Source organism: Peromyscus maniculatus, chromosome 5 (assembly GCF_049852395.1).
Source record: "Peromyscus maniculatus bairdii isolate BWxNUB_F1_BW_parent chromosome 5, HU_Pman_BW_mat_3.1, whole genome shotgun sequence".
Lineage (NCBI taxonomy): Eukaryota > Metazoa > Chordata > Mammalia > Rodentia > Cricetidae > Peromyscus > Peromyscus maniculatus.
In genome coordinates, this window is record NC_134856.1 from 28,747,265 (window position 1) to 28,761,946 (window position 14,682).

Genomic DNA, 14,682 nt, shown 5'->3' on the forward strand with positions numbered 1-14,682 from the left:
ATCTCAGCATAGTCCAAAGGCCCCTGGGTAGCACCATGTTCAGTGTCCCAGCACTGCTCAGCTTCCTCTTAACGTTTGTCCTCACAGATACTCTGTCTGCTGAAGGCTATTGGTTCATGAAGGTGGCAGCCATGTTCCTCTGGCTCCCTGTTGTCATAGAGAACTCACACAGTGTCTATCAAGTACTAGGCTCTCAGTAACTTCTGGCAGCAAGAGGATTGCCTGTCACCCCCACCTGCAGTCCTGGAGGGCGCAGAGATTTGGGAGGGACTCCCAATAGCACTAACCCAGCATAGTGCTCCCAGTGCAGTCTTTCTCAAGTCAAGGCCACAAACTCTAAATATTCTGGAAGAAATACAGATATGGTGAGTATGCCAAACACTTTTGGACAGTTATTCAGTGATAACTTGTTCTTTAAGGAAAGGCACATTATGGATTACGGACAGTGGTTATGTGTAGGGAGAACAGAGAGGTGAGGGGGTCTTTCTTTTTTTCTTTCTTTCTTTTTTTTTTTTCTGGTTCTTTTGAGACAGGGTTTCTTTGTGTTGTTTTGGTGCCTGTCCTGGATCTCGCTCTGTAGACCAGGCTGGCCTCGAACTCACAGAGATCCGCCTGGCTCTGCCTCCTGAGTGCTGGGATTAAAGGTGTGCACCACCACTGCTGGACAAGGGGGGTCTTTCCATCCCCCCTCACAATACTCTTCTATACATAACGAAGCGTACACTTTAATGATTTTCTGTATGCAGTTAGTTCAGTGCAGTTAAGTGTATTTACATCCTTGTGGGGTATCACCGTTGTACTTTTTATTGAACATTGTTAATAATTCACTGACCCACTGTGAAGCTGTTTTACATGTTTCTGGGTTAAGCTGTCCTTTGGTCATGTAATGGCCTCTGAGTGATCTGGACTACCTGACCTTACCCACCTCTTTTCCATAGTAACTGAGTGAATGGCAAGCCCGTTCAGTGTAAGGGTGCTATGGCCGCAGGAAAATAATTATAAGAACTCAGCTGGTCCTTTAAATACTATACAAAATAAGGGTACACAGTCCCCTAACTGGTTTGATTAGAAATTGAATGAGGAGCTGGGTGGTGATGGCGCACACCTTTAATCCCAGCACTCAGGAGGCAGAGCTAGGTGGATCTCTGTGAGTTCCAGGCCAGCCTGGTCTACACAGCGAGATCCAGGACAGGCACCAAAACTACACAGAGAGACCCTGTCTCGAAAAAAATCAAAAGAAAAAAAAGAGTGAGTTCCAGGACACACAGGGCTGTTACACAGAGAATCCCTGCCTTGAAAAACAAAACAAAACAAAAGTTATTAGCCTGTGTTAGAGACTGTCTATACTGGAACTACTACAGGGGAGGGACTTCCTCCCAGTTAACCTAGTTTATCTAGGTTGAAACTTGACCAGGTGCATTGTGATTGAGTCTGTAGCTAACCCAGGCACGGAGCAAAGCTTAACAACTCTGTTTCCAATGGTGTCAGTGCTGATGTACTGGAATGTTCCCAGACACCTCTAATTCACAAGTCATGTTCTGAAATTGGCCCTGTCCATCCCGGGTACCACACGGACCAGCACATTGGTTTCTTTCAAATAAACCACATTTCCATCCACCTATTTTGCCATTATGCCAGGATCTTGGGTTCTTCTGCCTTTTTTTTTTTTTTTTTTTTTTTTTTTTACTTTTATGGATTCTTTGTGGATTTCACACCATGCATTCGGATCTCACTTATCTCCCTGTTCCCTCCCATTCATCCTCTGCCCTTGCAACCTCCCCCCACTCCTCCCGCCCGCAAAAAAAAAAAAAAAAAAAAAAAAAAATTTAAAAAGAAAAATCAAAACCAAACAAAATAGTGCTCCCCCCCCCCAAAAAAAAGAATCTTGTCGTGGAAGCTACAGTGTGGTCCCATGAGTCACACAGTTTACCCTTTAGTCCATACATCTTGACTTGTTTTAAGTGTTTATTGCCATGAGTCACTGGTCTGGCTCAAGGCCTCTGGCTTCTGATAAAGGGCTCTCACTGGGACTCTTCTTGGACATCCTGTTGCTGTCCTGTGTCATGGAGATCCTGCTGTTTTGGGTTTGTAGGTTCATCTCCTTCACATGCTCCAACAGTTCATAGATTTGGTGGATGTTGGGGGAGCCAACTCATAGCCCTGGTTCTGGGCCTGGGTGGTAGCTGGGTTGTCAGCTCGATGGCTTTCCCTCATCATCACTGCCCAGATGAGCTCTCCAGTACTGCCTCTGCTAGCTCATCCAATGCAGCCTACAGCAAGCAGCGGGGCCAGCTCTGCCCTCGGGGCCAGCTCTGCTCTCGGGTCCTCAGATCCGGCCCCCCCCCCATTCATATCGCCAGAGTCAGCTCTACTATTTTGCCCAGGCAAGGTGCAGGGCCCCCTCTCCTGATTGCTTTAGGGGGTATATGGAGGGCAGGGTCAGCTCTCCTGTTCTCAATGCCCTCAGGGCTGGCACACCTGTGCCCTTGACAACAGGGTCAGCTCTAGTGTTCTGCCCAGATGGGAAGCAGAGACTGCTTTCTCGTGCAAGGCCACCAGTGAGGGGCAGGGCTCTCCTCCTCTTCTGACTCCAGGGGCCAGTGGGGTAGATGTTTTCCTGTCCCAGCTGCCTATTCCCAAATACCCAGCAGCTGCTTCCCAAATTACCACACAGAGGCTTGTATTAATTATAAATGCTTGGCCAATAGCTCAGGCTTATTACTAACTAGCTCTTACATTTTAAGTTAATCCATATTCCTTATTTATGTCCTGCCACATGACAGTAACTTTATTAGCATGGCATGCTCATCTCCTGCTCTCTCTGTCTGGCTGGCAACCCCGACTCTGCCCTTCTCCTTCCCATCATCCTTAGTCACCCTGCCTATACTTCCTGTCTGGCTACTGGCCAAGCAGCATTTTATTAAACCAATTTGAGTGACAAATCTTTACAGTGTACAAGAGCAGTCCAATTCTCTCACCTGCCCCAGGTGGTAATGGGTGAGGGGGGAAGGGCATCTTTCCCTCACCCATGCTACCACATGGCAGATGGGGGGGGGTCGAGGTCAGATCTCCTGCTCTCATGTCCTCAGGGGTGGCTCATCTTTGTCCCTGACCACAGGGGTCAGCTCTAGTGCACTTCCCAGGTGAAGTGTATGCCTATGGTGAGGGGTGGGGTCATTTTTCCCTGAGTGCAGGGGTAAGTGAGCTCTCCCCTTAAGGGTAGGGCCAGCTTACCTGCTGCAATATCCAGCGAGTGGCAGGAGCAACCATCCCAGGGCCAGTAAAGGGCAGGGCTGTCTCAGCACAGCATGGTTCCAATGATACCCTTGTAAACACCCCAGACCCCAGACCCAGACATGGCCCTCAGCAGCAGCTCGGGCCCACATACCACCATGACCCTGGTAGCAGCATGACCTCACAGGCATCAACATGGCCCCCCAGGCATCCGCAGAGCCCTTGGTGGCAACTGGAGCCATGGACAATACCCCCAGAGCCCGGCCTCTGCAGGGCCCTGGACCCAGACATGGCCATAGGCAGTGGCCTGTGCCTGGGAGTCTCCATGGCTCCAGTTGGTAGCGCCATCCATGGTTCATTTCGACACTTTCCTCACTTCCAATTGTGAAGTTCCAACAGTTGTGTCTGCAATGTCGCTTTGGAGAATTAAGTATGCCATTTCCTTCATAGTAGTTTTCCTATAGGACTCTCATCCTCTATACAGCTACTGGAGAGAAATCTCAAACTAGACCATGTTACTACCATGCTTTAAAGGCTTGCAATAGTGTGGGGATGACACAATCCTAAGCATGGCCCACAGGCTCTTTACACCTGGGTCCTGTCCCTCCACAACCACTAACGTACTTCCTGTCTCTATGGATTTCCGCTCTGGACATGTCATATCAGTGGACAATATTACATGTGGCCTTTGCCCTCTTGGCTTCATGAGTTCATAGTTCATTGCTCTGTAGGGCATGTTGTGCTGCATTCTTTCTCATGGTGGATTAATTTTGCATTGTATAGACACACACACTGTGCTCACTTTTTCAACAGCTGGTGGCTATTTGGGTTGACTCCATTTTGGGCTGTTGTAGAGAATGTTGCTATGAACATGCATGCACAAGCATGTCTGTGGATGTATGTTTTCATCCCCTATATACCTTCTCTTGGAAGTGCCCATCATGTATCTTTTTTTTTTTTTCTTCCGAGACAGGGTTTCTCTGTGTAACAGCTCTGGTTATCCTGGAACTCACTCTGTAGACCAGGCTGACCTCGAACTCACAGAGATCCACCTGCCTCTGCCTCCTGAGTGCTGGGGTTAAAGGCATGATCCACTACTGCCCAGCTCATCATGTATCTTAATCCTCTATATTGAACTTTTTGAAGAAGCCTCTGAAACCTCTCTTTTGGAGGGCATGTTCAGTTGGTTTTTTACAATTCTTTTGTGTGTGTGTGTGTGTGTGTGTGTGTGTGTGTCTGTGCATATAGGCACGAGTGTGGATGGAGGTCAGAGAAAAACCTGCAGGTGTTGTTTCTCTCTTTCCCCCTGTGGGGCCTGGGTCATCAGGCTTGGAGGCAGGCACTGTTAGCTGCTGAGCAATCTAGCTGGCTGTCTTGGGTTCTATTGCTGTGGGACATTGACCAAGGAAACTTATGAAAGGACATTTAATGGGGGCTTGTTTACAGTTTCAGAAGGTTAGTCCATGTCCATTATGACGTTTAGCATGGAGGTAGATAGGCAGGCAGACAGGTGCTAGAGCACTAGATGAGAGAGGATGAGAGAGAGAGAGAGAGAGAGAGAGAGAGAGAGAGAGAGAGAGAGAGAGAGAGAGAGAGAGAGAGAGAGAGAGAGAGATTGGTACTGGTTCAGCTTTTTGAAACCTCAAAGCCCACCTCCAGTAAGGCCCCGCCTCCTAATCCTTTCCCCAAACAGTTCCACACTAGGGACCAAGCATTCACATATAGGAACCCATGTGGGGGTCATTCTTATTCAAGCCAGGACACTGGCTTTTCCTTGTTTTGCTTATGAGACAGGATCTTGCTATGTAGCCCTGCCTGGCCTCATGCCTTGCAGTCCAGGCTGGCCTTAGACTCTCAATCCTCTTGCCTCAGCTTATGGGATTCTGGGATCATGGGGCCTCAGACACCATGCCTGGCAAGGTTTAGTTGTGTGTGTGTGTGTGTGTGTGTGTGTGTGTGTGTGTGTGTGTGTGCGCGCCTACGCGCGCGCGAGCGCGCGCAGAGGATGTGCTGCTCAGTGCGTTTGGCTCTTTTGCAGGGCCCTAATTCCATCTCCAGTCTTTCTGCCTTTCTCTCCTCTGTAGACTCCCTTGCTGATTTTGGTAGAAAATGAACCTTTCAAACTGTCTAGAAGTTATTTGCAAAGTATTTTGAACTAGGAGGCCGGACATTAAAACAATGCTTGTCTGTGGGCCAGGCTCTCGAACCGGTGCGGCTTTCTAACAGAATTTATTGGGTAGGCCTATTTAGCTGCTTGCAGAGGGCTGAGACTCCTACAGCTTGCAGGCCACACTTAATTACTGCACTCAGCCTGAAAGTTTTAAAGAGTCACTTTGAAGTTTCCTGGTACTATTACCATCATTAAACCTTTACATGTAAACATGTGTTGTGAGTTTCTGAAAGGAAGATATGTCATGTGTGCACCTAGCACATCGTAATTGCTTAAAAAATTGTTAGTTGATAGTGTCTCCCCTGAATGACACTTGTCATTCCCGTGTCTCCCGTGGTGTACACATTTCGGGGAGGGGAGGTATTGAGTTGTTTTAGAACGCATGAATAGGAAAGGATTTTCGTGGACGAACTGACACGAATTCACATTTGTCTACGCCGCCTCCCATCAGGTGAAAAACCAGAGTGTGGCATTTACTTTTGGAGGGCTATTTTTAGAATAAAGATCGTTTCTCCTACGCGTGTAAATTTAATCTGCCGAACAGAACAGAGAAACAGGGTCTACGCGGTTTAACCACACGCTCCCTTGCCCTAAATCATTAGGTGTGGACACAAAAGACAATGTTCTAGAAGCTGCAAAGACGATGCCAGGTGGGAATGGTAATCACTCCCGTGCAGGCGACCGAGCGGACCAGGAGGGCGAGCTCCCGGCGTGCGAGCCCCTGCACGGCGCGGCGCCCTTCCCTGGGTACACAGATAATGAGTCAATCATTTCCGCCCGCCCCGAGATAAGTCGTCTGACCGCGGGGACCGAGGCCTGCTATTACGAAGACTCCTTCCCGTTCGGTCGGGCGCCCACTTCGGGATCCGCCTGAGTCACCTGGAGTGCGCGAGCCGAGAGGAGGGAGGCGCAGGCGCCCGAGGGTGGAGGGCGCGGACTCCGTTCTCCACCGCCGATGCCTCGGAAGGAAGAGGAGGGGCGACTGCGTGCGGGGAAGAGAAGGAAGAGGCGGCCGGGGAAGGGCAGGGAGGAGAGCCGAAGGCGCCGGGGAGGTCGAGCAGGGGCGGGGGCGGGGGCGTGGCGGGCACGCCCGAGGCGGGGCGGGGCTGGGCGGGGCGGCGGGCTCTGCAGCCGGGGGCTGCCGGGATTGGGGAGCCTGGCTGTGCGCTCGCCCGGGTAGCTGGGTTTGGCGGGATATGCCGGGGCTGCGCTGGCGGAGCTCTCAGCCCTGCTAGCTCCCTCGGCCCGCACCTGGCCGCCGTCTCGGAGCCCAGTAGGCCTGCTCGCCGGCGCGCACCGCTGCAGTCATGGGGCTGCAGCCCCTGGAGTTCAGCGACTGCTACCTCGACAGCCCGTGGTTCCGGGAGAGGATCCGCGCACACGAAGCGGAGCTCGAGAGGACCAATAAGTTCATCAAAGAGCTCATCAAAGACGGGAAGAACCTTATCGCTGCCACCAAAAGTAAGCGGGGCTCGCTCGCGTTCGGGCTGCGGCATGGCGAGGAAGGCGGGAGGAGCGTCTTCCCTCCCGAGTGGGATGGCTCTGTGCCCCTCAACAGGGCTGGAGGAATAGATTCCTTAGGGGACAGGCTCCAGGACATTCCTCTTGCGGGCGCTTCGGGCGCGTCCCCCAGCCCGCCCTGGCCCCTCTTGGGCGCGGGAGCTGGGAGCGGTGCGAGGCAGCCGCCCCGGGGATCCCGCCTGGCCCAGCGGAGCTCGCCTCGGCGCCGGCCGGACCGAATCGAGACTCGGCTCCAGAGTCAGGTTTTACTGCGTCCTAACGCTGTTCCCAGGCTTCGGCCAGAGACATCAGTTCGACAGTTTTGTCTTGTAACCTTTCCAAGGAACTTTTCTTGGAGATTCTTTGAGACCCTGACTGTAGTCGAGTTCTTCAAAAGTCCCTTAAGCATGTGTGTGTGTGTTTAATTGATTAAGTATCTTTTATGTGTCCCCTTTCTGCCTTCCGCGACAGTCTTGACCTAGGTCCCTCATGTGCTGAACCAGAAAGTCTGCCCGACATTGTGCTGCCTTGTGCACATTCCTTCTGCCCTGTGCTGAGGCGGGTTCAAAGATTGGGGTCTGAAAGGGTCAGAGGGTGGACCGCCCCCAGGTTCTGGCCAGCAGCGCCTGTGAGTAGGGAATTCTACTCTTTTCAGACCTGATGCCTCCCACCTCGGTCCGATCCCGTATTAAACAGACAGATAAACAAACAAACGCTCAAGCCACGTCTGAAGACGACAGAAAGAGAAGTGTATTGGAGCTGTAATGAGTCAGGAGTTGAAGTTCGTGCAGAAACAGTTGTAGTGCTCTAAAGTGGGGCGAAGTTCTCCAGGGCCAGGTGCTGGCATCCAGGCCACTCTGGGACCCTGAGTCCCTCCCTCGAGTTACTGTGAGCACCCCTTTTCCCCCTTAGAAAGACCTGACTGCTCCTGACTGCTCAGGAGCCAAGCACAGGGGCGGTACCCAGACTCTTGGGTAGGTCTTTGTTAGGTTCCCTGGTTTAGTAATTGCCATCCCTGGGAGTTTATTCCATGTGTTTGTAAACATCACCTCTGGAAAAATAACCCAGGTACAGTCTCATCCCACCGTTTTGCATCCGGGAAGAATAAAATATACTGAGCAGTTCTTCTCATCTACCCGTCCAAATGCCTGGCCCAGTTCATACTCACTTAATGAATGAGTTGAAATATTTTTTAATGGGAAGAATTTAGTGGAGCCATCCCTGTAATTTGGGAAGCAAGTCACTCAACATCTCTGGACCATTTCCAGGGTTCCATTGGTTCTGTGACCTCTTTGGTGTTGTAAAGTTGAGATTGGGCATCACTTATGATGAGTGGGTCATTTGCTGGGTGGCTGGCTGTCCAAGCCTTTGGCTCTGAGTCTTTGTGCTTGGTGGGAAACAGGAGGAGGGATGGCCATCAGGGAGAGGTGTGTGGGGGTCAATGCACCCTGAAGTGTATGTGTTAGCATTTCTGTGGCTAAGGAGCATCACTAGGTGGGGACATCTGTAAACCTTCTCTTTGTGTGCACCAGGGGAGGGCAGAGGACAACTCTGTGGAGTTGGCTCTCCCTTTCCATGTTTATGTGTGCTCTGGGTACCTAGCTTTAAGCCGTCTCCATCCTCTTTTGTTGGCTAGAAATTCCCTTGAAGCCAGGGGGATGAGGAGAAGGGCAGATGGGGAAGTCGGTTTGGCCATGGGTAGGAAGCGATTTCTGTGACGGCTGCATGTTCCTGATGTGATGGCAGCCCATGTAAGGGGTGGGGTGGGGATGTAGGGGCTGTTAGCCTTCCTCTTCAGAAGGTGGAGTTTCTGGAATTTGTGATTAGGTGTTGCAGTCCTTGTGTTTATGGTTAAAGATAACACAAAATGAGTAATCCCATTTAAGAGAAGAGCTAGACAGTATCTTTTCTATCCTCATCCTTAACTTTACAGTCCTTCCCACAACAGTATAAGCTTCAGCGTATGCCCTTTTGGCAAGTTGGGAGGACCCTGGCCTTTTCCCACTTGACCAGTTAAGAGTTGTCTTCTAGTTTGTAGCAGAGAGTAAGAGGGTGGAGCTTGAACAAGGGACCTGGGTCAGTTCTTCTGAGGGGTCTGGCTTGGCTGGGCGGGGCACGCTTCCCTGTTGCTCTGGTTCCGGCATTTGGAACCGGGCTGATGAGGTCACTTAACCAGTTGTCTTTAACTTTGGATTCTAGAGATTGAAGAAAGGACGTTAGGGGAATCGTCTCCAGAAAGAACATTAATCAAGCTGGTCAGATCACCAAATTGCTTCTATTTCTTGGTGTTTTATAACTTGGTTTGCAGAACAAGGCCTCTTGTGCTCCTCTTTGGATTGTGTGTTTAAATGATTTCTGTTCTTCATTGTCCTGCAAGACACCCCCTCCTTGTCATTTGAATGTCTTGAAATGTCTTTGAATTCTTCCATCAATGTTTAAAGAAGGTGGAAGCCTGTGGGGCCTGCAGGGTTGCTGTGAGCTCCGTTCAGTGGTGGTGGGGAGTGAGTACCTACAGTCTGACGCCATGACTGGCTAGTCCGTGCTGAGTTCTTGAAATAAAGGATAAGAAGCAGTGCGAGTCAGGCCTGGGCTGTGGAGGGGCACTCCTGCAGTCCTTGTAGTCTGGAGGCTGATGCAGCAGGATTGCAAGTTTGAGGCCACCTTGGGTTACACAGTGAGAGCTTGTTTTAAAAAACTAAACTGGGGGCTGGAGAGGTGGCTCAATGGTTAAGAGCATTGACTGCTCTTCCAGAGGACTCAGGTTCAATTCCCAGCACCCACACCGCCTCACAGTTGTCTGCAACTCCAGTCCCAGGGCTTCTGACACCTCACACAGACATGCATGCAGACAAAACACCAATGCACATAAAATAAAAGTTAAATAAATAAATTAAACAAAACAGCAATAATAACAACAACAACTGTGGAGGGACTGGAGAGCTGGGTAAGCACATGCTGCTCTTCCAGAGGATCAGTGTTGGATTCCTAGCACCCTTACCTGGGCCCTCACAACCACCTGTAACTCCAGCCCCAGGGGGATCTGACACCTCTGGCCTCTGTGGCGCCTGGATTTGCATGAACATACCCCCATACAGACACACACACACACACACACATACACACACACACACACACACACAATACAAGTAATAAATACACAATACAAATATAAATAATAAATGCAAATATTAAAAATAAAAAAGAAGCCAAAGGGAGTAAGATTAAGTGGGATAAAAAGGTTAAGTGATGGTAGGTATCCCAACTTTGACAGGACAGATTTGTGCAGAGGAGAGCAGGGAAGGAGTGCTGGAAATTTGAGAACTCCCTGGTGTTTTATATAAGGAAGAGGACCTTGTCAGATTGGAAACAGCTGAGAAGGAACCGGAACACTTGCAGTGCTGGGAAGAATGAGGTGACCAGTTTGGCTGGAGGGAGATTTCATGTGAGAGCAGACTGCCAGGAACGGGAAGGTCAGTTTCAGATTATGGATGTGGGGAATGGGAGTGCTCCCTTGGAGAAGACTGAAGCTTGACACTAGGCAAGAGAGATGGGCTAGAGGCAGTGTATTGGATGTGTGTGGGATGAGTTTGGACGTTGAATGGGGTGGGGTGGTTGGCTTGGGTGGAGCGCCAGAGAGCCAGCGATTTCTGTGGGAGATTGGGAGATCATCCACTCACTCACTTCAATGGACTCTTTGTTCCAATGGCTTTTAAGTTCTTGCTTTTGTCTTTCCTCCCTTTCGTAGAAAGCCGGGTCCTCTTTCAGTGTGGTTTAAATGGTTGTGAGTTTTTCAGGCCATGGCTAGTTTTAGGTGCTTGTGATTCATACAGATACATAGCCAATTTCATGTGCATAAAACTTTCACATTCTGGTGTGCCTAACCTGTAGGAAAAGTGTCAACAGACAATCCTAACCATGTTAATCACTCCTTGGTATATGAGGTGCTCTGCAATAAACTTGGATTGTCTGGTTTTGTGTGACTCAAAGGCCTCACAACGGCCCCTCTCAGCCCCCATCACATATGAGTATGGACCGAAGGGTCTTTGCTCATTTTGAGCCGGGTCTAGATCGGGTCTACCCAAACTAGGTTTTGATATTTCTAGGCCTTTGTGATGATTTAGTGTTTCATTAGGCAAACACAGAAAGATCCCTTTCTTCCTGTGTCCTGGCTCAGAGGTGTTCTGTAGATGTATCCAACCGTCTTATTAAATAAGAAACACAGAACCAATGTAAAAGAGAAAGCCGAGAGGTCAGAGCTCAGAGCTAAAATCTCACCCTTCCTCCTGCGGTGTCCCAGCTTCCTGAAAAGAGAGCTATTTCCTTGTGTGTCAGTCGTTTCCATAGTCATTTTGCCTTCTCATTGGTTGTAAACCCAAACATGTGACTGCCTCGTCACTGTCTGAACGTACAGCCCCCTAGGTCTTAAAGGCATATGTCTCCAATGCTGGCTGTATCCCTGAACACACAGAGATCTATGGGATTAAAGGCGTGTGCCACCACTGCCACACTCTGTCTATGGCTCTAATAGCTCTGACCCCTGGGCAACTTTATTTATTAACATACAATCAAAATCACATTTCAGTACAATTAGAATACCACCACAGTGTTCTTTGGGGGAAATTTCTTAAGTTGCCTTTACACATCATATCAAGATTTAGAAGACTGGAAAGAATTTCGGTTCTCTGTGAACTTGATTTACCTTTTTGTATCAGCCGTCAGTGCAGACTGACAGCGGTCAGTGCAGACTGACAGCGACAGCATGGAAGGGTCTAAACGGGCGGAAGAGCTTTGCAGACGCTCTTGTTGATGCTGGAGAGACTTTCCGCTTCCACTGATCCAGATTTTGTTCAAGTAACTCAGGGAGAGGTACTTAGGAGTATTTCTGATTGATGTAACTGCTTCTAGCTCAGTCCTAACTGTGCCATAAGGACATAGGTGGGCAGACTCCAGTCCAGTTTGGGTAAATCCATTTTCTGGTCTGGCAAACTGTTTTACCATTGAGGATCCCAAGGGCTGGAGTTTATTCCCAAAGACTCATAAACCATGCGTGGCTTAGGCTGTAACACCTATACTCAAAAGGTACAGGTAGGGGGATCAAAAGTTCTTGGTCACCCTCGGCTACTTAGCAGGTTTTAGGCCAATCCTAGAAAAGAATGAAGATTCTGATTCTGGTAAAGCCGACTGATGGGAAGCCCGTTGTAGCTGGATAGCTTCTCTCCAGCCCCCGCCAAGCCCTGTCAGTCCCACAGCCCACTTATAAAATAAACACACAGAGACTTATATTGCTTACAAACTGTATGGCCATGGCAGGCTTCTTGCTAACTGTTCTTATATCTTAAATTAAGCCATTTCTATTAATCTGTAAGTTGTTACGTGGCTCATGGCTTACCGGTATCTTAACATGTTGCTTCTCATCTTGGCGGCTGGCAGTGTCTCCCTGCCTCAGCCTTCCACTTCCCAGAATTTTGCTCTCTCCTTGTCCCACCTATACTTCCTGTCTGGTTACTGGCCAATCAGTGTTTTATTTATTAACCAATCAGAGCAACACATTTAACATACAGAACATCTCACAGCAGCCTGCTGGAGACACAGGGCTCACAGAAAAAGATCTTTGCTCTGGGTTGTGGTGTGTCTGCCAGCAATGAAGTAATTATATCTGCATTCGTGATGCTGCCATGAGCCTGAGGCGACATCTGAATATTTGTTAAATCACATTAAGACAGTTTGGATTGGTGTTCTCTTGCTTGCTTTGTTGGAGCTGGTAGTGTAGATTTGTGCTGATGAGTGGAAATTAGAACAGTATAGAAAATAAAATATTTGTAAAAGCTCACAAAAGTTTAGTTTTTTCCTGAATAGAAGAAAGTATGTGCTTGCTTTTGTCCTGAAGAACTCCCCGTGGACCCCTCTGCTTGACCGGCTTCAAGTGCTTTTCTCACCCCAGGTGGTCCTTGATTCCATTTAGAGTGGGTTCCGAATCGGAATCTGGGTGTAGAATGGTTTCCATTCCGTTCAGTGAGCTGATGTCCTTGGGTCTTTGTGATCCATCAGTCAAACAGCCTCCCATCCTTCCCATCTCCTGGGAACCTTTTGTTTGTTTTTGTGAGACACGGTCAAGATGCATAGCCCCGCTGGCCTCTGACTTAGGACCCTTTTCTTTCTGTCTGTGTCCTTGCTGGGATTACTAGGTGTACACTGCCACAGCTGGCTCTTTTCCGACTTTTTCTAAGTTTTTAAGGCTTTTGGGCTATGATAGAGAGGGCGCTTTACATTTTGTGTTTAATCTTTGATGAGCCAGGTGTGGTGATGCAGTGCTTTTAATCCCAGCACTCAGGAGGCAGGAGTGAGTTGTAAACTGGAGTTTATAGGACATACTCCATTAGCTCACTGCTTGGACTGAGTTGATATATGCGAAGGTAGTGATTATGACATACCACCTATAAGGCCTTTGTCTGGGGGTACAGAGGCAGTTGTGGCTTACAGGCCAATTACCTAACCTCTTGGTACTCGCTGCTCCTAAATGGTGCGCTTGCCCAAGTCATCACTAGTGAACAAGCACAGAATCGTCAGAGTCTGGAAGGAGCCACATTCTGACAATGCTGAGAAGTTTTAGAAAAGAAATTAAAAGTAAAACTCACTGATACCTTGGGGAGACCTGATTCACAGGGATGTGAATGTCAAGTACAAGATGTCACAAAGGCTGTTAGCACGCTAGTGGACCATGCACATGCAAGCAGCCAGATACGGGTGTCATCCAGTTGCTCAAGGTTGAAATGGTGGCCCCAGTGACCAGAAATTTTAGACACTTAACATCCCTGAGATGTTCTGGGGATGTTCTTAAATGGTTGTCAGTCATGCTGGAAAACCATAACCCATTAACGGCTGTATTTGCTATAATAAATTCACAGCTAAGAAAGAGAGCCAGAGACCTCTGGGAGAGGGATTGTCCCAAGAGCTGTAAGGCAGTGTCCTTCACCAGGTGTGCCCTAAGTCATTGTAAACCGTGTTTTGAATGAGTGTTGAGTAGATGTGGCATTGCACAGATAAACTACATCTGACTACATGGGGCAGTGATGCCTTTTGTCATGTCTGTTGTTAGAAATTTCAATGTGAATACTTTGTCTTCTGGCATTCAGTGTCCTCTGACTTTGCCTTTGATTTTTTTAGAAGTACTTTTTAAAGGCAACTGGTCAAATTGGTTTTATTTCCAGTTCCAGAGGAGAGTGTTGAGCTTTGCAGATCATTCTGAGCAGAAGTGTCTTGAATGTTGTCCTTAAAAGTTAAACCTCAGAGACAGGCTTATTTAAATGTGCATTAAGTTATTCTGGGCCTGAGATGGCTCAGGGTTGTAGAGTACATGTCACTCTTGCAGAGGACACAAGTTTGGTTCCCAGCAACCGCATGGTGTATCACCATCTGAACTCCAGTTCCAAGGGATCCAACACCCTCTTCTGACCTGTATGCACACCAGGCATGCACATGATACACGTCTATACATGAAGACAACACACACACATATAAAAATGTAAGAAGTTAAACATTTCCTGTTTAAAATGTGTGTGGTAATTGCTAACTTTAGACTACCTGCTTTACTAGATGCTAATCTCATTGCTGTCATATATTAAGACTTTCTCCATGGTGTGTTGTTTTCCTGCTCTGTAGATTAGGAAACAGTTCAAGAGGTTTAATGCAATGTCCAAATGACAGTTTGGTGGGGTTGGAATGCTCACTTGGGTTTGTCCGATTCCCCAGCTGGTAACCACAGTAACAAGCCATCCCAG

At 48.6% G+C, this 14,682-nt stretch overlaps 2 protein-coding genes across 2 annotated transcripts in view; one reads left to right on the forward strand and one right to left on the reverse strand.

The window, feature by feature from the left end:
• The window catches only part of LOC121826478 (protein arginine N-methyltransferase 9-like), a 151,101-nt gene that overhangs the window by 43,715 nt on the left and 92,704 nt on the right, over nucleotides 1–14,682 (reverse strand). The window lies entirely within an intron of this gene.
• The window catches only part of LOC143273212 (transmembrane protein 184C-like), an 87,910-nt gene continuing 76,657 nt past the window's right edge, over nucleotides 3,430–14,682 (forward strand). The window contains exons 1-3 of the mRNA XM_076571579.1: nucleotides 3,430–3,568; nucleotides 6,007–6,132; nucleotides 6,192–6,865. Of these exons, the coding sequence (XP_076427694.1) occupies nucleotides 3,430–3,568; nucleotides 6,007–6,132; nucleotides 6,192–6,865 (939 nt within the window). The remainder of the gene's footprint in view (nucleotides 3,569–6,006; nucleotides 6,133–6,191; nucleotides 6,866–14,682) is intronic.